Raw genomic sequence first — 26210 nt, 5'->3', positions numbered from 1 at the left:
CCTGCCTGCTGAAACAGAGGTACCTGCTTGCTGACGCTACTTCAAAAGCTCTTTTCAGGCTCTACTACTTTTCCTGCTTTGCTCTGGACCTTTGCAAAGCAGAGATCCAAGAAGCCATTTCAGGGCCTGCCTGCTGCCTTTGCTGTTTTGCTGGCTGATCCAGGAGTTTCATTGTGTTCGACTTCCAGGTTGCCCACCAGGGCTGGGAAAGGTATATTTTGCTATCTGTCCTGTCTTCTGGAGGTCCTTTCCCTACAAATTGTAGCCTCCACATCTGCTCCCTCTGTCTGTCTGACTGCGTGTGTGACTGTATTTCAGAAGCCATATTCTGGTCCCCTCTGCCCAGCTGCACATGACTGAGACCTAGTCTGCAAAGTAAATCCAGAGAGAGAGAGAGAGAATAGGGCAGTCTAGTGTGCCTTCCTCAGTTGTCTTCTTGCTCCTTCTTGTGTGTGTGTTAATTTCTTTATGATTAGGTTTATTTAGCTAATTCCCACACACATATTGTTACTGAGCTATTGCCATTGATGTCAGTAGATATGTACTGTTACTGAGTTATTCCCCATTGAAGTGTTAAACGTGTATATTTTGATTCTGTGTATATATGCTCAATAAATATCCCCATGTTTAAGATCTGTGTGAGTGTAAGGTACTGGGTAAATCTGTCAAGACACACTATTGCCAATGTCTAAAGATCCTAATTCACAAGACTTCTAGAACGTGTGAATGTGAAACCTATGTCTACAGAGGAGTCTTGCTAACATAGGATTCTTTGAAAGTGAAACCAAATGGTAGCAGACTCCCATCTCTCTGCGAGAAGGAAAACGTGTGGGGTGTCTGTACGCGTGATGCTGAACCTTCACTGAGAGTTGATCTAACTTGTGCCTATAGTACTTAAACCATGGTTCAGCATTATGTGTGAATCAGCACAGTCAGTCAGCCTTGGTGGCTCTGGTATGCAGTTCTGTAGATCTGAAATAATGAACTATTTAACATTTCTATAGGGCTGGTCCTTTATTATTACATGATAAGAACATTGTTATTAGTTATGCATTTTTATTTTTGTTTTGAGATACAATAAATTACATGTGGAATATGAATGAATATAAATATAAACATTCAGTGCAGAATCACAGTTGAGTAAAATGCAGTCATCTTTGCCTAGGAGTAATTTGGGTTTCTTCAAGTGTATTGCTAAGAATTAATCCGTTATTGAACAATTGAAATCTTTTAGTAAAGATGAGGCTTCTTTTTTCAACAATAGTATGTGCAAAAATAGTCAAATATCATTTAGATAAGCAAATAAAAGGTTTTAGGATTCGAATTAATAATGAGATATTACTGAAAGCTGACCATCTTGGGGAAGGAGATAGCTTTACATTTATTTTTCTTAATACATTTATTTTTGTATATGTGTACATTGTATATGTATACATTTATGTATACATAAATGTATACATTTATATGTATACATTTTCATATGTGTGTGATGCTTTTTGTAATTGCTTTCTGTCATAGGCAGTACTAGAAACTTCTGGAAAATCATATATCTAATCAGCCTAACTTTATGTTCCTATTCTGCATGCATATTATAGAGAGTTCACTTTCAGAATACTGATTTTTGAATTATTGGTGAAAACTGACAGCAAAGCTGAATAAGACAGTTGGCAGACAGCTTCCAGCATCTAAAAGTGTGTTGATTAGACAATGTGAGATAATACGGCATTTGTGTCTTATAGAAATACTTCAGTCTATGCAACAAATGATTAAACACCCAAGAAATTATTCATAGGATGTACATCATACATATACTAATCTTTTGTATGTAGTTGTCAGATGTTTTTTTCAGTCATTAAACTAAAACTGGCTTTGATCATCATTAGTGAAGAACAGGAAGCTTGATGAAGAATTTAGTGGTTTATTGCTACTTGTATTGCCTGATGTATGTGTAAAGAACAGTGGGGGAAACACCACAAAGTACACACAGGCCAGGGAGAGGGGAGAATCTTCGAGATGCCAAACCAAAATAAAATGCAGGGTTAGAAAAGTAATGAAGATAACTTATTGTAGATAAACACATTTTGGGTTAACACACATTTATCAAGGGTGATCCTAAGGAGGTTTAAGACTAATTCCTTGTAAAAATGACAAGTAAAATTCGAAGGAGCCAGCACTGAGTCACTTTGCCTGCATTAAAACAGCAACTGCATATCACCATTGCATGTTTTTTAAATAAAGTGGCAATTTGCTAATGAGTACAACAACCATCATATTTAGTCTCTGTCAAACTGGTGTAAATTTGTTACCTACTAAGCATAAAAAAGATGAAGAATAAATACTTATTTCATCCCCGTTTGTGAAAGACACTGGGAACATGAACTCCTGATAGAGACTTGACCTGTAATGCTCTTATTAGCTGAAACACTGTGAAAGTAGAAATATATGTGCAGCAGGTCTAAATAAATAAATAAATAGTTTTGCACATCAGTTGTGAAGCTTTCTCATCAGGACAGAATATTGAACTTGGACAGTTTTTTGCACTAGATATTGTTATTAGACAGGAAATGCCAGATTACCCTCCTTCCAGGAGCTCCAGTTTCCTGGTTTACAAGCCATAGGTTTCTTAAAACATACATATTTTCATCCAAATTCCTTGCTGTTTTGCAGTTGTCCATTTCTGACATGAATGGGAAAAAGACATTTCAAATTCTAGTATCTGCATTGCATCCCTATATAGGTTGGTGACAAAATGTATTTTTTTAAAAAGTCTTGAAACTAGCTAAGCTTTTGAAATTATACAGCCACAAGAGTGGCTGTATACTATAGTCAGCATGGATTTTTCACATTCCACAATGTTAAATTGAAAATAGCTCCCATGCCATTCTGATCCTTCCCATAAGCTAATTTCAAAACAAAACCTTACAAAACTTATAGTCCTGAACTCAGAAACGCTTGCTTAACAACCCTCTAAATTTTCATGGCCAAACCCAAAACAGACAGAGAGAATCGAGAGTTCAAAGTGTAAAAAGAGAGAGAGAGAGAAACCAGACCCCTTTTGGACTTTTTTATGTCATTGTTCTCATAAGAGTTTCAACTATCCTAAGCATGATTGCACAGGAGTAAATCCCACTGAACTCAAAAAGCATGCAAATGATCAAACCTGTCCTCCCCTCCTCCTCCCTCCTATACTCTCCCTCTTGCCCTTTCCCTCCCCCTCCCCCTTGCCCTTTCCCTCCCCCTTCACCCCTCCATTCCTCTCCCCATCCCCTCCCCTCCACCCTCCCCTTCCTCTTCCAGAAACAAACAAAACAGAAGCAAAAGAGAATGATTTACGATAGGAAACTTCACTTAAATTGCAAAGTAAATCAAACATATTTAAAGTGAGTATCTGAACGATATCAACTATTTTAATATTGTTGCTTCCTCCCTGCTAAAACAACATCAGCACAGCACGTCTTCTTTCTGTTATTTGGGCCGATTGGAGGTTTTGCCACCACTCACCATATGCTCAGAGGCACATGTTACCAAATTATTCCAAGCTACACTGGAAGTGGATTGGACTGTGAAAGACCAACTCAGATTGTGTTTGCATAATGCACATTGCAGAAATTTAATCTTGAGTTTACAGAGCATAGCTTACTGCAGACAAATTAGCCCTATCTAAATAAGGTCATAGCTGGGTTTCCTGCTGAAGCTGGTGGAAGGCAGTCTGCACCTCCAAGGTCACCTGCATCTCAAGTGACTCCCAAATTATGGACCTGCTTTTTCAGAGGGATTGTCATTCTAGCAGAGATTGAACGTCACTCATACCATCTACTTCCAGGATCTCAGTCTTGCCTGGATTAAGCTACAGTTTATTTGTCATCTTCAAGTTCATTATTATGAACAGGCACCAGTTTAACACATTCACAGCCTCACCTGCAGAATGTGAAAAGGAGAAATAGAACTGCGTGTTATCAGCATACTGATGACAACACACTCTGAAACTCAAATGACCTCACTCAGTGCTTTCATGTAGTTGTTAAATAGCATGGAGAACATAGCATAAGAACATAGGAATAGGCTGCTGGATCAGGCCAATGACCCATCTAATCCAGCATCCTGTTATCACAGGGCCAACAAGTTGCCTATGGGAAACCCACAAGCAGGATCTGAGTGCAAAGAACACTCTCCACTCTTGTAGTTTCCATCAACTGGTATTTGAAAGCATACTGCTTCTGACTACGGAGGCAGAGCATGGCTAGTAACCATTGATAGCTTTTTCCTCCAGGAATCTGTCTAATCCTCTTTTAAATCCATCCAAGTTGGTGGCCATCACTGCCTCTTGCAGGGGTGAATTCCATAGATTAACTATGTGCTGTGTGAAGAAGTACTTTCTTTTGCCTGTCCTTGAATATTCAAGCATACAGCTTCATTTCTAGTGTTATGAGAAAGAGAGAGAGGAAAAAACCATTTCTCTACACACGTTCTCTATCCCATGCATTATTTTATACACCTCTGTCATGTATCCTCTTACTTGTCTTTTCTCTAAAAAAAGCCCCAGATGCTGTAACGTTTCCTCATAGGGGAGTTGTTCCATCACCTTGATCATTTTAGTTGCCCTTTTCTGAACATTTTCTAGCTCTGCAAGATCCTTTTTTGAGATGAGGCAATCAGAACTGTACCCACACACTGGGTCGGCATCTTCATCAAGCTATCTACTACAACCCTAAAGTCTCATTCCTGGTCATTGCCAGTTCAGACCTTATGAACATATATGTGAAATTAGGAGGACAAGCCTCCAGTATTGGTGAATCCATAGGACTGAACAATATCTCCCAAGCAGCACTGTCTAGAGCTGACCATCCAAGTAGGAACTCAGTCCCCTGGGTCACCCCCGAAGAATATTACTGTTGATGGTATTGAAAGCTACTGAGAAGAATCAACAGGGTTTCATTCCCCCTGCCTCTCTCCTCACATAGGCTGACCAAGACCGTTTCTGTTCCAAAACCTGGCCTGCATCCCAATTGAAATGGATTAGAAAATCACTCTTCTCTGAGTGCCCGGATCTGGTCAGCAACCCCTGAGCAAAGACCTTATCTCCAATGTTGATATTTATTAGCTTTAATCGGGGTTTAACATACTTTGAAGAACTTAAATAGGAAATTGCTGACACTGCCAATCTTTGTGAAGCTTATGAGATATGCTCCACTATTTGTTATGAAGCTATAGTTATGATCCCAAGACAGTGTTGTGACACTAGGGCTGAAGTGATTGTGTTAACTTTAGTGTTGGCTTGGAAGAACCTAGAACTGTGATTGTCAAATTCAGGCCCACATTCCACAGGGGAAACAATGAAAAACAAAGTGCTCCATTTGGAGGAGGACATTGCAGAATAGGGAAGGCAAAACTTTCCTTTAGTTGCTAGGAGTTTTTCAAGTGGCTACTGTTTCAGAGCAAGAAACCTTAACAACATCTACCTTAGAGGAAAAAGTCCTTTCTTTTTCTTAAATATTCTATACTTCCTTTCAGAAAGGTAGTGACATTTAGCACTCAAAGGGGCATTCTCTTTTAAAATAGTTATAGTTGATCCTTACTCCTCTCTCTTTTGTTTTAATTTTTAAACAATTTGTACAGTGACTTTTGTAAGCATGGAGTGATTTATGGATCTTGAGTCAGTGATACAGTTTTCTGCGGTAATATAAAGCTGTATACATGAGTTTTCCATGTGGTAATCCGTGCTTACATTGGATAAGAATGCATAGTAATTTGTTCCTATAAAAATAATTTGCAATTAAAGACCTAGCTTCTTCTAATTCTTTGTAAATTCAGTTTATATAATCCCACTCTTCACCAAAAGGTCCCAGAGTGGACCACACATAATACAACAATAAAAGAAGAAGAAATATGGAAATTAACCAGCTAAACATATCCAAGTACAAATAAGCAGCAACAGAAAAAATAAATAACGGGCACACTAAGCCCTTTCCAAAGTCCTGGGCAAAGAGATGTGTCTTAACCACTATTGAAGGGTAACAATATTAGTGCCAGATACATCTTAGAGGGGAGATCATTCCAAAGATGGAGACCAATACTATGAAGACTGTATCAAGTTCTTTATGTGGTGATGGGACCACAAGAAAGGACCTCCCCTATTGAGCTTAATACATGGAAAGGCAGGTGTAGCGGGAGGGGTTCCTTCACATTGTTTAGAGCTCCACATTATTTAGACCTTTAAATATCAACACCTTGAATTTAGCTGAGAAACAGATAGGCAACCAGTGCAGATCTCTCAAGTTTTGTGTCATATGTACCAGTTAGCATCATGACAGCTGCATTTTGCAATACTTGCAGATTCTGAAGCATCTTCAAAGGCAGTCTGTGATGTTCCTATATTAATGTATGTATGGTAAGTGTTGTTGTTTTAGAAGATACATGGTAAGTGGAGTGAAAGAGGGGGAGTGAATGGGCAGTAGAATGCGAGATGATTGGCTGAGTGTTTAAAATGGGTGAATGTATAAAAGGAAGAGTGAGAGTGGAATCTGGGGGGGAGAAGAGAAAGAGTGGATTGCTTGGTGGGGTTTAGAGAGTTGTTTACCAGGAGGGAGGTGGAGTTCGGATTAGTATTGTGTAAACCCATATGCTTATGTGCCTTAAGAAGAAATCTTGTTAATCTTGTTAGCTTTGTTATCTTTAATAAATACTTAATTTGGTTTACCAAAGGCCTGATCCTTGGCTGGAGTTTCACAGACCAGAAGGGAGGGTAAGGTAATGACCAAGGCTGAAGGGGAACTGTAACAAATGGTGGCAGCGGTGAAGAGAATAACAATACCAGTATTCAGAGTCTCTGGGAATACTAGTATTGGGACGTTACTGGTGGTTGCCTAGCAGGGGGATCTGTTGAGATCTGTGCTAGAGCGGATAGGTAAACCATAAGAGAGTGCGGTCCGGACTGGTGGAGTCCCTGGTGGTGCCTAGAGACAGGCAGTAACCACGCACAGGTAGGAACCTGACAGGGAGAGCCAGGGAAGGACGCATCACATGTGGTGTCAGTAGCGGTGGGATACGAACAACAGAGAATCCAGATACGAATACTAGAGAATCCAGAACAGTGGTGTGGCAAACAGAAATAACAAAACAAGATTTCTTGTGAGAGTGACTGGCAAAGAGTGTGTGGCAAAGAGTGAGTGAACTCAAACACCATGGCTGAATACATAAAAATGAAAAGAGAGGAGCTGGTGGAGAAGTGCATAACATTCAATTTACCTCACGAGGGTAAAGGGGTAGATGAATTGAGGGTAGCACTTATAGGATTTGCTACTGCCCAGCAAAAACAACCTGTCAGGGAAGAGACCCCAGAAGGATATTTAAGCAATCCCGCTTATATAGAGTACTTGAGAGAGAAGTTAAGATGTCCTTAAAAAATAAACAAAACCCACAAAAAACCACATTGTCAGGATAGTTGGCTTTTATGATTACAGGGAGGATTGAAATGCAGCAGAGACGCTTTATTTTCACTGCAGGAGCTGATAAATGTGCAATTTGCATCGCTTCCAGGTGGCATTGTGTGTACGCAGTTAGATCACGCAGCTGTTGACTTAATTGGCAAAAAAATGGGTGTGGCTAGCAGATGTTTTAAAGATCTGTGATGAAATGTTATACTAGTTTCATGCTGTATTGTGTTGTCTTCAGTAGGCTGGGAAATAAAGATAATGTCATCAACAGCATCTGATTCTCTCTCTCATTCTCTCTCTCTCTCTCCTCCCCCCCCATGGTAAATGCATGTTGAAGATCATAGTGGATATCTGCCACCATAAAACCCAGCTGATCATATGCTAGCATAACTTTCTCTGAAAACAACCTGCTTGCAACATTAAAGAATTTCTGTGAAGTTGCTAGAATGTTTGTACTTCTTGTTTCTTGCAGTTTTAAAAAAATTAACAACGCTGTGACTCTTGGTAGTAATTCTTGGTAGATTAGCTATCTGATTTTTCTATTTCTCTTTAGTGTAGGCTTTCACTTACTGATCCTGGTAACATAGGGAATAACTTTGGATATGCTGCTGCAGCACCGAGAAATATCTTCCTTTTGAGTCCAAATCAATAATGGGAAAAGTCTTTCAACTTGCAAGCCCCGAGGCAAGCTTGGGGAGTCTTTAGGAGGTTAGAAGTGTTTTAGTGAGCTCTGAAAGCCTTCTTACCCCTCTTACCCCTTTTTACTGCCACAGCAGTGTACTAAGCGAAGCCAGGGTTTGGCTTAGCATGCCATCTGAACCGACTTGTGGTTATTCTTGTTCATCACTAACTACTAGTTTAGCTAAGGAGAGTTGAAGGAACCAAGCATAATAAGCAACAAATGTTTCTGAACCAGCCACACTCTCATCAGTTAATTTGCTCAGGCTAATTGCCATGCTTCAGTGGACACAGTACACATTTTTCCTTCTCTTTAAGTCTTCCATTTCTTCTCAGATCTTACCCCTTTGCCCTTCTCAAGATTTCAGCTGAAGTGTGAACAGTGCTTTCTGCTTCATCATTTTTCAAGTTATGAATTGCATTTAAACTAGCACTTTTTTAGTGTCATGTAGGTTTAGAAACTCAGCTTCATCAAAATATTCGGTGATGCTAGATTTTAGAGATAATTTGTTGGTATTGAATTTTGGGAAGACATCTTTTACCCAGGAGAAACAAAGCACCTGGAGGAAAGTAACGTGGAATGACAGGTATTATTTATATATTGCCTTCTCTAAACATGTTATTAAACAGCCAGGAAAGATGGCTCTTGTGCTATAAAGTGTGTGTGTTTGGCTCCTCTTTCATTGTATCACTTCACAGAGAACACCTCCTTTTCCCTTAGGAACAAAAGCTTTATTCTCTTTCCTATGAGTTACCTGAAAAGAGTCAGAACTGCACTGTAAGCAAAAGCAGAATTCCATTCTGATATGACCCAGGAGCAATTCTGACTGTCACGAACAATTTGTCCTTGGGGATTTGGTTGCAGTGCAGAATACACCACTACTCTTATTGTGTCCAAAGCTAAGTAGTCACTTGTACAAAACAGGTACCTGGGGAGGGGACGAGGGGGGGGGGAAGTTACAATGATTTTGTAAAACTTTTTCTTCTATAAAATCAAACTTTAGCTATTGAATCCACATGGTTTGCGTTAATACATACTGAAATTGTACAATTTAAAACATCACTTTTATACTGTTGGGGAAGGGGGGGCAATGTCATCATAAGAATAATACTGTTAGACATAATTGTATATCACCTTGAAAAAAGAATGATCGTTGAAGAGAATTAATGATGTTGTTTCCTGGCAACCCAATAGAGGAGGGGGGAGATCATTTAACCTCAGCTTGAATAATGTTTAAAGGCTAACAGTTGTTAACAAAGACTCTTCTACTCTGTTATTTTTAATAGCCAACCATAAATCTGACTAGGAAAATGAAAGAAGTAGAAAGCTATCTATTTTCTGTTCATTTTCTCTGCATACTGCAAATGCTTTAGAATGCTTCCGTGTTTTGCCACATTTTAATTAAGTGTGGATAAAATGTTATGATTGAGACGTGCTCAGAAGGTAACATGCCCATTTATTAAATCCTGTGCTTTATAACTTTATCAGAACAAGTTTCACATATAATAATCATCATGGGGAAATTTAAATGATGCAGTGCTCACCTCTTGTTAAATACTTTGGCTTCTTTTCTTCAGTAGAACTGTGATCTCATCAGTCAAAGTTGAGTGCAGTGTCCCACATACACTACATGCTGACTTTGCATACCTCTTGAAGTTGAAATAGGCTCTCCACAATGGAGGGTTCACAAGTAGTAAAGCATAACAGTCTCTTTTCCAGGATACACACTCCTATTTACATCGTTCTTTCCGTATGGGGATCATAAACCCTAAGAGAAATATCTCTCTGGTCCTGGATTATGTATGAATGTATTTTTATTTCTAGCTAATTCTGTATCTGGGAGTTCAGGACAAACAATTAACAACATATAGTAAAGTCTCTTAAACTTGAAATCAGCCAGTTAACAACTCTACCTTGCCCCCCAAGCATGAATGCTTATGCAATTATAAAGCTATTAGATTGATTTCAGCTTCCCACCACACTTTTCAGGAGGAATTTCCAAATGACAGGAAATAAGTATGATGATGTCCGAACATAATGTTATTAGTTATTATGATCAGGGTTTTAGTGCTGAACAAGAAGGTTTCCCTGTTATATATTACCTCCTGTTTTGCCCCCTAATGCTAAGCTAAATTATATTAGGGGAAAGTTAGAGGCATTTTCTACTGTTTCCCCAGAATAAGTTAAGTTTCCACATCTCCACAGAATCATAGAATAGTGGAATTGGAAGGACCTATAAGGCCACTAAGTCCAACCCCCTGCTCAATGCAGGAATCGAACTTAAAGCATCCCCGACAGGTGGCTGTCCAGTGTAGGAGATCCCACCATCTCCCTACGTAAGAGTTTATGATTTTGCCCAATTAATAAAAGTGCTAATGTGAATACATTCAACATGAAAAGGGGTTTTTGGAGAAGACCAAATTGTTTTCTGAAATACTCCACCCAGCTTAGTTTTTTGTACCAGTTCATTACTGTTTGGAGCATCAGTTGACTGCAGCTTTAGTGACACAGTTATTTGAAAGTCATTACTTCTTGATAATAGTGAGGTTTGGTTGTGTGATGAGGCCACATAGGGAAATAAAGTTGATTTAGAGTGAAGGCAGGGCTTTTTGAATATGACATTTCCCTCACTCGAATTAGTAGGGCCTTTTCACTGGCACCTCCAATACTTTGGAAAAATCTCCCAGCTGTGATGTGTTTTGCTTCAACATTATGACAAGTGAAGGTGTTTAGTTCACCAGGCTTTTGGAGGCAAGAAGGTATAATTTATAGAGGTTAGTGCATGGTGCCTTTTGTGATCTTATGGTGTCTTCTGTTACTTTAGTTTATCTTGAGTATATTTTATATTGCTTTTTAAATTGGTTTTAGAAATATGTGTTATTCACCCTGTGACTGAATGGTGAAGGGTGATATAGAAATATCTAAATAAATAAAATAAACTTAATATGCCCTCAGTAATGGCATCAGTGTTACTAGGAGGAAGTATTTGATAAATCAATGTGCTGCAATACTGGGACTACAAAAAAGGGTTCACCATAGAGTGGGTTTCCTGAAAATGTACTGGGTGGGTAGGTGTGTCATCTCACAAGGAAAATATTTTCACAAAATTCATCCTCCCATTTTGGTTCTGTCCTAATTAATAATATACAAAACATGCATTAAGATTACCAAAACTGTCAGTACAGATGTTCCTTTGTTTCCTAAGAGCATATGCTATTAGGTAAAACAAGCCTTATCAGCCAATTAGATTTGAAAACTTGTTCCTGGCTGGAATATTGGCATAAGATTTGTTTATGGGAATAGATACTGTTTGTTTGCACCTGTTGTGTAACCCTGCAGAAGACTTTATTAGTGACAATGTTAGATAAATAAGTATTTAGCAGTTTACAGTGTGATAGACTTAGCTCATGATAACCTGGGCTGGCATCCAGAGAATACCAAGCTGCATGATGCTTGGGTACACCATCTTGTATTAAATTATGGCAGATTTCTTTGGGGGGGCGGTCAAATCTCCCTGTCTAGCACAGGGATTTTGGAGGTGTTCGTCCATGTTAGCCAAGCAGTTGCTAATAGCAGTTCATATCCATTTCCTGAGTGTAGTTTACTGTTACCACTGATGTTTCATCTACCACATCTGGAGGTTTAGCTTCATAAATATATACTGTAAAACAGTGAAGGAGTACCACCAGCCTGTAGGTGTAATTAGGCCTACCAAACCTCCCCATTTGGCTCATGATGCCTTTTCAGCCAAGCCACATCTATCTGTGCATCAGCTGACATAAAACATCAGTGAATTCAAGCCATGGCTCCAAAGGAACACTCATTTACAGCTGCAGCTTGAATTTGGCACTGTTTAAATTTAGTGTCTGCTGCCAAGTGTATTTTCCCTATGAGTCCGGCTATCACAGCAGGGTAATAGCTCCACCTATCGTGCGAAGGCAAGAATGTTTTTGAAGTCAAGACTAGGGGCGTCAGGCCCCTCCCACTCTCCAGTTCATTCTTGCCTTCATACGAACAAGTTCTATATTTGCAGATAGCGTAGCTTAGCTAAGTTTCTTGTCTACTTGTGTGTTTGTCTGACAGTGTGTGGAGGTTGTTATATGTAATTCCATTCTCTCCCTCCCCTCTGTCTTGTCTTTAATTCGTTTGTGTCTCCTGGAGAATTGTTGGGGGGGATCTTCCCTTCCCGGTCCCTTTTTTCCCTGTTTCTTTTGAGTCTCTCAGTTCAGCAGAGACCGCGGCTGTGGTTCTCTAGCTTTTCAGGCGGGAGCTTGCGGCTGCAGCTCCCGATCTGCCCCGTTGTTTGACTCTCATAGGAGCCGGCTGTCGCTGCCTCCTTACTTCCCCCTCCAGGAGCTTGCGGCTGCGGCGACTCTCGTCGTTCGGCACCGCCTTTGACTCCGTCTCCCGACCCCTTAATTTTGCCGCGGCTGCTACTGATATCGGCTGCCTCCTAGCCGCTTGAGTTCTTTCCCCTTTTTATTTTTGGCCGTTTCTCCTCCCCAGATCTGTTCCCGGCCTTGGTAATTTACCGCGGCAGCGTTTGCAGCCGGCGGCTCCGGCTGATCTCCATTACCGCCTCAGCGCCTAGTCTTTTACTCCCTGAGGCTCGTCACTGACTTAGAGCGGCATTGTTTATATCGGGTCTGTGGCTACAACCCGTTACTGAGGCAGCGCCCGACATTTTTATAGTCCGCTGGGTTGCTCAGTGCCTTTGCCTCCCCCTTCGTAATTCGCCATTTTGACCGTTATTTTCATCCGCTCCTCTGTCGGACGCCATCTTTTTTCTCTTTTTTCCCTCCTTTTTGTTCAGTCTATCCCATACTAAACAAAGGGGACTTAGCTGGCAAGGGCCTCTTGTACGTCTGTGTTAGATAGGGTTCCTTAGCTCTACTTGGACTCCTCTATCACACGACTATCGCTGCTGCCTCTGACAAATAGCTGACAGCTAGCTCCTGTACTTCTGTGGCTGATTCATTCTCGCTGTGACTGAGCTCTAGTCCTTTGAAACTCGTGCGCTGGGACTGTGATATTGTGCACAAGCTGTACCTAGCCTGAAGTTTATACTGTACATCCTGCCCCCTCTGTGGCCGTGTACCTAGCCTGAAGTTTATACTGTACATCCTGCCCCCTCTGTGGCCGTGTACCTAGCCTGAAGTTTATACTGTACATCCTGCCCCCTCTGTGGCCGTGTACCTAGCCTGAAGTTTATACTGTACATCCTGCCCCCTCTGTGGCCGTGTACCTAGCCTGAAGTTTATACTGTACATCCTGCCCCCTCTGTGGCCATGTACCAAGCCTGAAATCCAGCCTACAATACTAACGCTGATACCACAGTGCATCCTGCCCCCTCTGTGGCCGTGCACTTAGCCATCTGCCAGTGTATCCTACCTCCTCTGTGGTCGTACACTGTGCTTGTTCGGGTCCCTACATCCTGCCCCCCTGTGGCCGTGTACTGCACCCAAAGTGAAGATAATATGGCAGAACAGCCAGGCATGTCTCAAACAGCCAAGCCACAACCTTCCAAGGCAACTAAGACTAAGCGTGCTAAAGCACTGGCTAAGACCAAACATCTTTCCAGCCACAGTAAACCAAAGCGTCCACACTATGCTCCTGTGCCAACCCCCACCACAGCAGCTCAGGAATACATAACAGATATCTTTCATTCACCTGCTGCTTCCTCTGACGAGGAGGACTTTGCTGGCTTTCCTACTCAGCTTTCGCTTAACCAGCCTCCGGCTCAACCCATGGATCCAGCTACTCAGACACAAACATCTGCCCCAACAGCTACTCAGGCACAAACATCTGCTCCAACGGGACTGCAGCTGTCCCATGATTTCCTTTCCCAACTTCAAGGCATGCTGTCGTTCTTCACCCAAATGCAGTCACCACCAAAAGTCCCTGCCATACCTCAATGCTCTATGGACCAATGTGCGTGTCATGAAGCACAGCCTTCCTGTTCCCCAAACCCCTTTGATGTAGCCAGAGGCAGATGTATTGACGAAGCCTCGTATGGGGAGGAGTCAACCTTCACTGACCACGTTGAAGGAGATGACTGGAGTGACTATTCGGATCATGAGGAGGATACATCATATCGCCTGTTTAATCCATCAGATTATCAGCCCCTGGCACGCAGGGTAGTTAACACCCTTGGTCTCCAAGCTGCGCCTTCAACATCTACCACTCCAGCTATCAAAGGAGCCAAGGTCCTCAGATCCCCTGCACCTGCTGAGCACTACCTCCCGGTGCCGGATCCCATTGCAAAACTAGCCTCTGAAGAATGGTCTCATCCATTCCAAACTCGCCGCCTCAAGAACCTGGCTGACAAACTTTATGCCCTAGCTCCGGACTTTGCCACCAAGCTAGCTGTCCCTGGCATAGACGAACCGATCGCTAGCCTAGTTTCACGATCTCTTTTGCCCAGGGAAGGAGAATCCCAACTAAAGGACGCTACTGAGCGATGACTAGACTTCGCCCTCTGCAAAAATCATGAGGCCACTGCTTTCTCCATGCGTGCCTCCGCATCAGCCTCGGTTTTCTCCAGAGCAGCTATGATGTGGCTGGACGATCTTCTAGAGGACTCTAATCCGGATCCTGTCTCTCTCAGAAGGTCATTGATAAAATTGCGTAAGACAGCGGCGTTTGTGGCTGATGCCACTCTGGATGCCACTCAACTGGGGGCACGAGCCATGACGGCTCAGATAGTTGCTCGACGGACCCTCTGGCTTCGCCACTGGCAAGCTGACTCTGCAGCCAGAATGAATCTGTCTAGGGCTCCTTACTCCGGATCTCTACTCTTCGGCGAGGCAGCCCTAAAAGCAGTGCTGGTTGATCCGAAAGATGCCCACAAACCAGTTTTGGCCACTGTCAAGAACATCGACCACAGGCCTTTCAGGCGACCTCCTCCCTTCCGCACTAACCAGCCCTTTCGAGGAACGCGGCCAGGAGGACGAGGCTGCGACTTCAGATCTTATGACCCCAGATCTTATGACCCCAATTACTTCAGGGGATCCTGGAACCGGCGTTTCCAGGGCAGAGGTCAGTACCAAGCGCGCAGGGGTACCTCATCGTCCTCATATAGGGGAGGGCCTCGCCAACGCAAGGAGTATTAACGCACCTCCTGTTGGCGGCAGATTACTAATGTTTGGAGACCAGTGGCTGCGCCTCACTACGGTCTCCTGGATCAGGGAGCTCTTCTGTTACGGCTATACAATAGAGTTCTGAGTGACCCCACCAGACAGATTCCATCCGTCACCTTGTCCAAGGACACCAGCCAGGCACAGCATCATGCAGTCAGCTATACACCGCCTCTTGGACATAGCGGCAATAGAGCCAGTCCCCACAACTGAGAGGTCGGAAGGGGTGTACTCCCTCCTATTTGCTGTGCCTAAACGAGATTGTCATGGAGGACGGTATTGGACCTCAAGTTCGTCAACCATTTTGTAACATATCGCAGGTTCAAAATGGAATCTCTCTGCTCCATTACAGAGAGTCTGCATGAAGGAGACTTCCTGGCTTCTATCGACCTTAAGGAAGCGTATCTCCATGTGCCCATTTGCATAGCCCACAGAAAGTTTCTTTTAATACAGAGCGATGCCGTTCGGCCTCTCCTCTGCTCCAAGAGTATTTACCAAAGTGCTACTCATTCTAGTGGCTTAACTCCGGATTCAAGGGGTTAATCTCTACCCATATCTGGATGATGTGCTAATACGGGCAAAGTCTGAAGAGCTGGCTCATCATCATTTAATGATCACCCTCAATGTCTTGCAGGCCTACGGCTGGCTTGTCAACTTCGACAAAAGCCATCTTCAACCAACCCAATGCCTACTACATCTAGGGGCGATGTTGGACACCCTGCAGGCAATGGTATTTTTGGCTCCAGATCGCATCACGGTCATCACAAATATTGCAAGGTCCCTGATGCAACAATCATCCGCAGATGTCATGCTTCTAGCCAGGGCGCTCGGAATGTTCACCTCTATCATCCATATTGTACCATGGGCTCGAGCCCACACTCGTCCCCTTCAGTGGACTTTGTTGCCTTTTGAACAGGACATTGCCAGCTCCAACCATCGCAAAGTTCACTTGAGCCCCACACTGCGCCTCTCCTTCCGCTGGTGGACGAGGGCCCAACACCTTTCCAAGGGCACGCCGTTCAGAGAACCCCGCAGAACTGCTGTTACCACAGATGCCAGTCTCATCGGCTGGGGAGCCCATTGCAACTCCCAGTACATTCAAGGGGTTTGGTCCATCGCAGAGCAGACTCAAAGCATCAACTGGCTGGAGCTAAAGGCTGTCCATTTAGCACTACTGCATTTTCAGTCTCTGTTCCCTTTGGACCATGTTCTTATTCAAACAGACAACACGTATGTAAAATCATATTTGAACAGACGGGGGCACCAGGTCTCGTCCTCTACAGGACTTAGCCTCCCTCATCTTTGTCTGGGCAGAACAACACCTACAATCCCTGAAAGCAGAACATCTGAGAGGGATTTGGAATGTGACAGCAGACTGGCTCAGCAGACAACAGGTTTTTCCAGGAGAATGGAAACTTCATCCAGCCACTTTTATTTATTTTTATTTAATTTAATTTGATTTATATACCGCCCTAAGCCAAAAAGGCTCTCTGGGCGGTGTACTTTCCATCGTCTTCAATGCCGGTTCGGCGCACTCTCAATCGACCTGTTTGCTTCCAGTCGCAATTGCCAGCTTCCCAGGTACTTTGCACGATACCTGGACTCAACAGCGGAAGCAGTGGATGCGCTATCAACACCGTGGCCAGAAGGTCTTTTGTACGCCTTCCCTCCAATACCAATGTTAGCCAAAACTTTGAGGAAGGTGCGAAGTGAGAGGGCACAGCTGGTACTGATAGCACCATTTTGGCCACGCCGACCATGGTTCTTGGACCTTCTCGCAATGTCAGTAATGGATCCCTGGACAATCCCAGTCAGGCCAGACCTTCTATCACAGGGTCCAGTATGGCACCAGGACCCCACTTGGCTCAACTTAACAGCGTGGCGTTTGAACGGGGACATTTGAGTTCGGCTGGCCTGTCTGACGCTGTCATTGATATTATCTTGGCCTCGAGAAGACCATCTACCACTCGAATTTATCAACATACTTGGGTGGCTTTCTCCAAGTGGTGTCAGTCCCACCACCATGATCCATCCCAGGCCACCATGCAACAGGTGCTGCAATATCTTCATAGCGGCTTTCTGATGGGACTTAGACCCAACACTTTACGTCGACATGCCTCTACTCTGTCGTCTATTCTATCAGTTTCCTCTTCTGGTGCGACTATTTCCTCACATCCGTTTATCAAACGCTTTCTGAGGGGAGTCGCCCTACGATCTCTGGCTGTCGTCCATCGGTTTCCTTCATGCAGTTTGCCCAAGGCTCTGCAGGCTCTGCAATGCCCGCCTTTTGAACCCATCAGGACTGTGCCTCTATGTATGCTGTCCTTCAAGGTCTTGTTCCTGATCGCAATCACATCTGCCAGATGAGTTTCGGAGTTGGGCGCATTGTCTTCTGCTCGCCATCTCTGCGTCTTCCATAAGGACTCTGTTGTACTGAAGACTGATCCTTCCTTCCGTCCCAAGGTTGATTCAGTTTTCCATTGCAACCAGGACATAGTTTTATTTATTTATTTTATTTATTTATTTATTTCATTTCATTTTTAAACCGCCCATAGCGAATAGCTCTCTGGGCGGTGTACAAAAGATTTTGCCTTCCTTTTGCCCGAAGCCTAACCATTCTCTCGAGAAGGCTTGGCATTTGTTGGATGTCCGGAGAGCTCTCAAGACCTACCTGTCCAGGACTCAGGATATCAGAAGGACCGAGTCTTTGTTTGTATCCTTTAATCCAAGGTTTATGGGGCAAAAAGTAGCTAATTCCACTTTATCCCGCTGGTTGCGGGCTTGTATTGCTTTAGCTTACGAATCCCTTAAGCTTCTAGTACCAGCTAGCATAACAGCTAATTCAACTAGATCAGCGGCCACTACGGCTGCCTTTGCTTCCACCGCTCCTGTTGCTGATATTTGCAGGGCTGCAGTTTGGTCTACCCCACACTCGTTTATAAGGCATTATAAAATTGATCGCTATGCCTCTGCTGACACCTCTTTTGGCAGACGAGTGTTGCAACAGGTCCTTAATGAGGATTAGCATATGGGTGGTCCCTCCCTATTATGGGCTGCTTTGGTACATCCCGCTGTGATGGCCGGACTCATAGGGAAAATGGACCATTGGTTTCACCTGAAGGGTGATTTTCCTATGAGTACGGCCATCACGACCCTCCCAGTCGGAGGATGACTAGATATTTTCTAATGTGTTGTATATTGCTGTTACGCTATTATATTTAAACTTAGAGTGAAGTCAAGACTTCTAGTTCTTTTATATCGCTATGTTGGAGTCATGTTATTATGCATGTTACTATTGTGTTATTTTCCTTCTGGCAGGCCTGTTGGCCTTGTTCTTGTATTTTTAGATATTTCTCCTTAGACTCGCTGCGAATGAACTGGAGAGTGGGAGGGGCCTGACGCCCCTAGTCTTGACTTCAAAAACATTCTTGCCTTCACACGATAGGTGGAGCAATTACCCTGCTGTGATGGCCGTACTCATAGGAAAATCACCCTTCAGGTGAGACCAATGGTCCATTTGATCCTTTCCAAAAGCAGCATGATGGGGTAAGGTGCCAAATTCAAACGACACCAAAGCTAAGTTCACAGCTTCACACTCCCGATTGATCCTTTGTAGCCATAACTGTACCTTTCCTGCACTTTGTGCTATATGACATCAGGTGATGGACTGTAAATGTGGTCTGAGAAGGGTTGACCACTTGTGGAACTAGCCCTCTGGCCAAAAGTGGCTCCCCACCCCTGATGTAAAATTATACCACCCTCACTAGTGTTCCCTCACTAGTGAAAGTAGAGAGGTTGATCTATAAACATTATGTGCTAAGGAAAGTGTTTTATGGCGCCCGGTAGATTCTGTCAGGAGATGCCTCTGAAGGATATATTCCTTACCTCATAACTTAAAAAATAAATAAATTCTAAGCCACCCTTCATCAGAACATGATATCAAATGGGATACAACAAGACATATAGGAACTTCAAATACAACATCAAGTAAAACAGAGCAGATAAGCAATAAAACAATAATGACAGACACAGCCGGGCCTAGGCTAGAGAATGCCAGTCTCTTTGGTTGGGGATAGCAGGCTGTTGTCTGGAGTTGATGGCAGTACATAGTTCCAGAAGAAGAAAGTGAAAAATATCAGCTAGCTTGAATAATGAAACTAGTTATATTTGTGGATGAAGATTTCAGTAGCCTTGTGTTAGTCCATGCAGACAACACTTCTGCCAAAACATATGGCAATCAACAGGGAAGCACCAACAGGGAAGCACCGCATCACAGAATCTACATCTGGAATTGACTGCATGTGGAAGGAAATCTCTCCTCACTGAGTAACAGCAACCTAATTAACACATCTTATATATTTTCATGGGCATAATTGATCTCAATCCAGTTTCTTGTCACAGGTTTGTTTGACAATTAAAGGCTGGTATTGGCATGGGGCATTGTAAATCTTAGTTCAGTTAGTTAATTCTGAAGAAATCTTAGTAATTATAAATGTAAGCTGCTATTCTATAAGTATCTGACAACTGAAGCTAGAATTAGAGCCCCTTGATGTTCAAACTGCTATGTAAAACAATCAATTCTGGCAGGAACAGCTTGTGGTGCAGGGGTGAGAAGTTAACTTTTTGAAATTCCTTATTCTGATTAACAGTTTAAGAACCCCTGCCTTTTGCTATATCTGGTCACGGTTGGTGACAATATTTTGCTTTGTCTTAACATTAGAATGGTTAAATCATGCAAAGGTAATGTTTAATGGTGTTCAGTAATTGAGTTAATGATCAGGTATGAGAGTACATTAGGTATTGTGCAGCTGTTAATTTTCTGTTTCCAGATTTTGGGATGAGCTAACAGTGAAGTTTTACTTAATTAAGTCTCTGAACCATTACAGCCTTCATGTGGGTTTTCCTTGTCACCAGAACAATTGGCTGCATTTAATTTCCTTTAAATTTCTGGCTCACTTTGGCTAATGTCATTGTTTCTTGTGTGGGCACCAAGCAGGTGTCATAATAAAATTATCATTTCAGGGGAATACATTAGTTTACAGGTGTGGGCAATGTAACAATAGATCCATCTCTCAGCTGCACATGTAGTACATAACATTAAGTGTACAATGGAAAACAATCTCTTACAGCATGTTGCATCAGCTTTTCCTCCCCAGCTTTGATAAACAAATACGTTATTGCTCACAAAATAGATCACTGTATTAAATGAAAACAAAATCTTGGTTGCTTACCAACAGGTTTAATTTAGATCCTCTTTTTCATTTGTTTTGTTAAGCATTTAACTCTGACTTTCCCAACACCTGAACCTTCCCCCCCTTCTTTTCTCTTCGCTATGTTCAAATTCATGTGTGTTCATAGAAATAAATAACATAGAGATCAGTATTGTGTGGTTGCAACCAGTAGGAGGCTGTGATGTGCTGAAGGTAGAAATTCTAGTAACCAATTTACTCTCTCAGAGATGAGCTGAAAATGGCTGAAGTAGATGGGAAAGGAAGGTAGATGGAAAATTTGTTCTGAAGCAGTTCATTAACCAACTATGGTCTTTATTTAGCAAGAACATCATTTTTGATTCCACAGTAAAGTTAAAATGCCACTGCACATGTGTTACCAACAGGATTGCCTGAGCTCTGTTATTTAATGATGGAAATTCTTAAACTCATTAAAAAAGCACAGCTCTGCAACCATTTTAAAGGCTTAAACAATTCTGGATGTGGAAACATTGTTTCTGTTAAATCTATACATACTGATAAATGTCCCTTTTGTTTAGCAGTTAAAAAGGCGGTCGAGGACACCGAAGAAAAGAAGTTGGTTTTGCCTAAGAAGAGAGTTAAAGAGCTACGGATATTGGATGGGAAGACTGCTCAGAATTTGTGTATGTAATATGTTTTTTTATGGTCTGAGCCCAAACCTTAAAGTTTTTTTTTAAAAAAAAATATGTTGTCAATCATTTGATAGAAAGAAATGTCTTAATGTGGAAACCGCCTTACTGGACAGGCATTGTCTTTATTGGCTGTGGCTCCTTGGATTCCATGAAATTTAAAACAAGAGCTAATGTTATCTTATGGAGATTGTGACTCTGGATGTTGGCAGTAGATGAAATTATGTCCAAAAGAATTCTAATTCCATAACAGGATGAGTGAGAGACATGATTCATGGTTATGTCAAACTTGAAAACATGATAGAGAACACTTCTGTAAACCTATGCCTCTCAATGCTTGCCAAAGCTTTTAACAATGAATGATGAGCAGCAAGTTGTTGGAATAGTGGCTGGGAAGATTATATTTTTATAAATAAATATGTTGAAACTGTAGCTTTGCAGAGGAGCCCTAGGTTAGGGAATTGTTATTTTTATTTATTTAAAGTATTTTTACCTTGAACTTTAGCCAAAAAGCCTTCCAGTTCCAAAAAGGGAATAGCATACAACATGCTGCTCCCATCTGTAAAAAGTAGTTGCACAATCTGTGCTCTTTTGATTAAAGTTTAAACATTCAGTCCCCCTCCCCATTTATTCTCATGTAAACATCTAGCAGTATACTGCCTCTGAACTTGAAGGCTCTGTGTAGCTACATTTGCTATTTGCAATGATAAATGTAGCCTCTGGATTAAGAGACCATATGCCTCTGAAAATTAATTGCATAGAGAGAACTATTGCTTTCTTATAGGAGCATCAACAGGATTTTCTGAGCCTTGTACACACTATGTTCATTGGGCCTTTTCTCTGCTTGCAAAAGAAGACAACATTGCATATTGCATGAAGCGAATGTCATGAGTTGTAAATCACTTATTATTACTCTAGGGCTTTCATTAATTTATGTTTGGCTGGTTATCCTGTATAGGGCCGGTTCCAGGAATGCCGGGGCCCTTGAGTATCAGCTTGCCCTGGACCCCGGTGTGTGTGTGTGTGTGCGCACGTGTGTGTGTGTGCACGCATGCATGTGTGCACACATGCACGCATGCGCCCTTCTGCCCCCCACCTACCTGTCTGCTGTCTTTTACCATTGCCCTTAACGAAGATGGCTGCCGTGGTTTCCCTAAGGGGATGATGCCTCCGCCGCCATCTTTGTTGATGGCACACGTGCGTGCTACACGCACACATCTCTGCCATCAACTAAGATGGCGGCAGGGGCTTCAGTACCTTAGGGAAACCGCGGCCACCATCTTCGTTAAGGGCATTGGTAAAAGACAGCAGACAGGTGGGGGGGCATGGGGGGCCGCAGATCACAGAAGGGGAGTGGAGGGGCGGCTGAGGGGCTCCACTTGGACGCCCTTTAGAACCAGCCCTGATACTATACTCACTGCAAGACCAGGTGTGGTATTTCAAATAAAGCTGGTCAAAAGAGATTTAAGATTTATAGCAGCCCTTTTGATTTGATTTGATTTGATTTTAATATTTCTACCCTGCCTTTTCGGCCAAAAGGCCCTCAAGGCGGCTTGCAAAAGAGCACCAATATAAAGATACACCAATAAAACATCAATAATAAATCAATAGAACATTAGTAATAAATCGATAAAACAATAAAAATAATACAATTTGCAATACATTCAAGGTTGTAACAAACTACCTCCTCCCTCACTTTGGCAAAATAGGTGTTATAGACATTGGACTACTTTGCAAGGCTAGCCACACTGTCTCAGTCATAGTCCTATCCCCTGTAATATAAATATAATAATTATGAATTTTATTTGCATTGGCATTAACGGAGTCATTTAAAAATGTTTACATTAGAAGAAAAGTACACATTACACTCCTGTATTTATGTCTACATTTTGTTTTTGAACTGACACACTACTCCCAGCCACAGCTGCACTAAAGTCCTGGATGCCTGAATTGTTTTCTGTGGGACGACAATCATTTCTCCACCAGGGAAGACCAGCAGAAAAGGAGCTTGCACTTTACCACTTAGGAGCACGATCAATCCCAATAGTAGTATAATTTGTGAAACCTGCTCTGTCCGGTGTCGAAAATGGAGGCACTGAGAACTTCTCATGTTTATCTTTTGCTGCCACCCCTGCATTCTGTAGAAAACTCTTCCAGTTGAAAGACGGATTGTAGATGGTCATAATTCCCAGTATGTTGCGGCGGTTTCCTTCATTGCCTCTATGAAAGAGATGGCAAACCTTGCAGAAGTCTGCCTGCTTTATAAAGATGAATGCCCAGAGCAGCCTCAAAGTTCTCAGAGGAGATGAAATTCCTGCTGCTACTGCTGCTGCCTCCTCTGAGCTGGTGCGGCCACCTTCGCCGCCACTGGCCTTGCCTGCGTGCCTGAGGCCGAGCCCAGGCCGCTGCGGGACTGGCGTGAGGAGGGGGTATGCTGCGTGGGGAAGGGTCTCGGTGGCCTGCTGGTGGTGACGGTGCTGCTGGTGGTGCTGGCGGCAGCGGGGCTCTTGCTGCCACTGGAGGTGCAGTTGCTGGGGCCCCAGCTCCTGCTGTGGGGCTCGTGGGCGCCCGCCCCCCCCCTGGCTGCGCGTTTCCCCTCACTCTCTGGCGGTTGCTCCGCCTCGGTGTGGCACTCCAATTTACACTGACACCACTGGCAGATCCCACACAGGACAGTGGTGACACTAAGGCTGATGGTGATGATGGTTGAGACCAGGATGACATCACGAGAAGATGCCCCTCGCTCTTGTAAGAACCCCAAAGGAACAATCCCCTTTGGTGTCTTCAGGTCAATCAGAACAAAGTTCAGAACAAAGCAGCAAGAAGACAGAGATTTTTTCTCCATGGCCTGAAACTCCCATCTAACGGAAAATCTCAAGCTTCCAGAAAGCTGGATTCTGCCTTTCAACAGGGACATCTGCCTCATATGAAGAAAGGATGGCCAAATCTCTTTCAGACAAGAGCTACATGTTAAGTTACATGCCAAGGCTTGTGAACCCAGCAAGACATGAATTGATGCTATGAGTAGAGCAGAGGAACTTCTGCTCAGCAACAGGATTAACATTTCAAATGAGGGTGGAGATGGAAACTCCAGGAAAGAATCTATGACAGATAGAATCCACAAAAGACTTCCAGAGGAGAACTGGTCAGGGCAGAGTATGTGATAAGCCGCCTGTTGCAATCAGGAACACACAAAGGTAAGGCAACATGGAAAGGCAAATTGATCAACTAGCCAGCTTTGGCAAGCAATTGAAGAAGACTACCTTCACTGCATGCACTCAGCTTTGGAGACTCCACCCCTAGGCTTGTTGGTGTAATCCCATCTCAGGCTTATTTTGTGGCAACGATGTTGGGAAAAAAAATCACCTCAGATGCTCACACTTGGGTTAATTCAAGATTTAAATTATTGAAAAAAGCAAGCAGTGGGTTCTAAAATAATTTGTTGTGGTAATTAATATCATAATAACTACAATCATGGTATAAAACAGGTCAGACAGCCACTTGTTCTTTTTTCCCCTTTTTTGGCGCAAAAAGTATTTGAAACTTTGACATGAATATATCTAAGTGTTTATAGTGGTGGCAGCAACTTGACCCCAAGAACCCCCTATGGGTGAGAATGCAATTAATCACTCCTTTTCCTCATCATGTTGCTACAATCAACTTTACCCTCCCTACACCAACAGCATTTCCCTTACATACATCCAAGATCCTGGATATCAACACTTAGTTGTGAAACACACAATAAACATTTATCTCTGCCCCACCATTCCACTGCTACGTTCTTGACATTTTAGAATTAAAACAACAGCAACAAAACATTTGGACAACTGAATAATGTATTTATAAAATAAAATAAATCAATGAAAATGAGCATGTTCAGCTGTACAAATGTAATATACACAGGTCTAAAGAGATTATGAGGCACTAGTAATAAACACACACAAAGCCAGGAAAAAGGCATCTCCCCTACTCAAAGTAAAATACAAACAAAAATGTTTACCATCTTTGATAACAACTACATATACTCTGAGCATGTGCAGTTTAATATTTTAAACTTACTTAAAAACATCATTGTTTTTGTTCACTTACTGACTTGGGCCAGTCACCAACTCTCAGCCCAACCTATCTTTTCATGGCTGTTGTGAAGATAGGGGTCTTGTTTTATCAGCATAACATTTTGTGTCTTTTAATCCAAGTATCTTTGCAATATAAAGGGCCATGTTTTTCTTGCAAATGAGTACAGTTCCAGTTCTTAGATGCATAAATCTCACTTGTGCGCAGTCGAGCTTACTCTCAGGTTGGTGTGCACAGTGGGCTGATAACTTTCACCACAAACCCTTCTTTACAAGAAATCCTAGGATGCAATCCTGTGCCTATTTTACCTTACATGATCCAACTAAATACACAGAGATTTACTTCTGAGTATACATGTATAGTGTAAGTTTGAGTACCTGGATCTTAGCTCCTGTACAGCAGGGGACACAGCTAAGTATTTTTGCAAAGTTTTCACACTTTGCTTTTTGGGGGGGGGAGGGAAGGGAGTTTCTTATAACATCCAACATTTGCAGAAAATAATTCCTAGGTAGTACCTGATCTTGACAAACTCAGCACAGGAAAGATGCATCCTGGTTGCTAGGAAGAAAGGCTAGACATCAGGAGATGAAGGGGACATGAGGCCATCAGAACTATGGAAATTGCAAGGACTAGAAAATGAGACATAAACAGGAAGGAAAAGTGCAAACACCAGCTCTTAAGGACCCTAGGGATTCCTATTGCCTGGTGCCCAAGCAACTCAGTCACAACTCTGTTGTCACTCATTGGCTAAAAAACAAGGAAAGACAGGAGCTGTCACACTTGTTCAACTCACGGAAATCACTGAGAAGCTTGCTTTATATCTTTTTGCTTTATATCTTTCTAGGAGGGCTAAAGACATTTTTAAAAAACGAAAGCTCAGAGTCTGGATCCCCTCCTTGCTTCAGGCCTGGTACATCATTATCCCTTGTACTTGCGTCTTGGGGGGGGGGAAGCTTGCTTTCATTTTTTTTTTTTCAATAATTTTTATTCAGATTTTCATAAAACATACA

General features: G+C 42.6%; 1 protein-coding gene across 6 annotated transcripts in view; it reads left to right on the top strand.

The window, feature by feature from the left end:
- DIAPH2 (diaphanous related formin 2) overlaps positions 1-26210 on the top strand; it is a 455139-nt gene that overhangs the window by 125740 nt on the left and 303189 nt on the right. For 4 of the 6 annotated variants that reach the window (XM_061598177.1, XM_061598179.1, XM_061598174.1 and 1 more), the window contains one exon: positions 21016-21120. In XM_061598177.1, the coding sequence (XP_061454161.1) occupies positions 21016-21120 (105 nt within the window). The remainder of the gene's footprint in view (positions 1-21015; positions 21121-26210) is intronic. The other 2 variants (XM_061598178.1, XM_061598175.1) reach the window with 1 other exon arrangement.

This window comes from Rhineura floridana, chromosome 16 (assembly GCF_030035675.1).
Source record: "Rhineura floridana isolate rRhiFlo1 chromosome 16, rRhiFlo1.hap2, whole genome shotgun sequence".
Lineage (NCBI taxonomy): Eukaryota > Metazoa > Chordata > Lepidosauria > Squamata > Rhineuridae > Rhineura > Rhineura floridana.
This window is presented reverse-complemented; position numbering and strand designations above follow the sequence as displayed.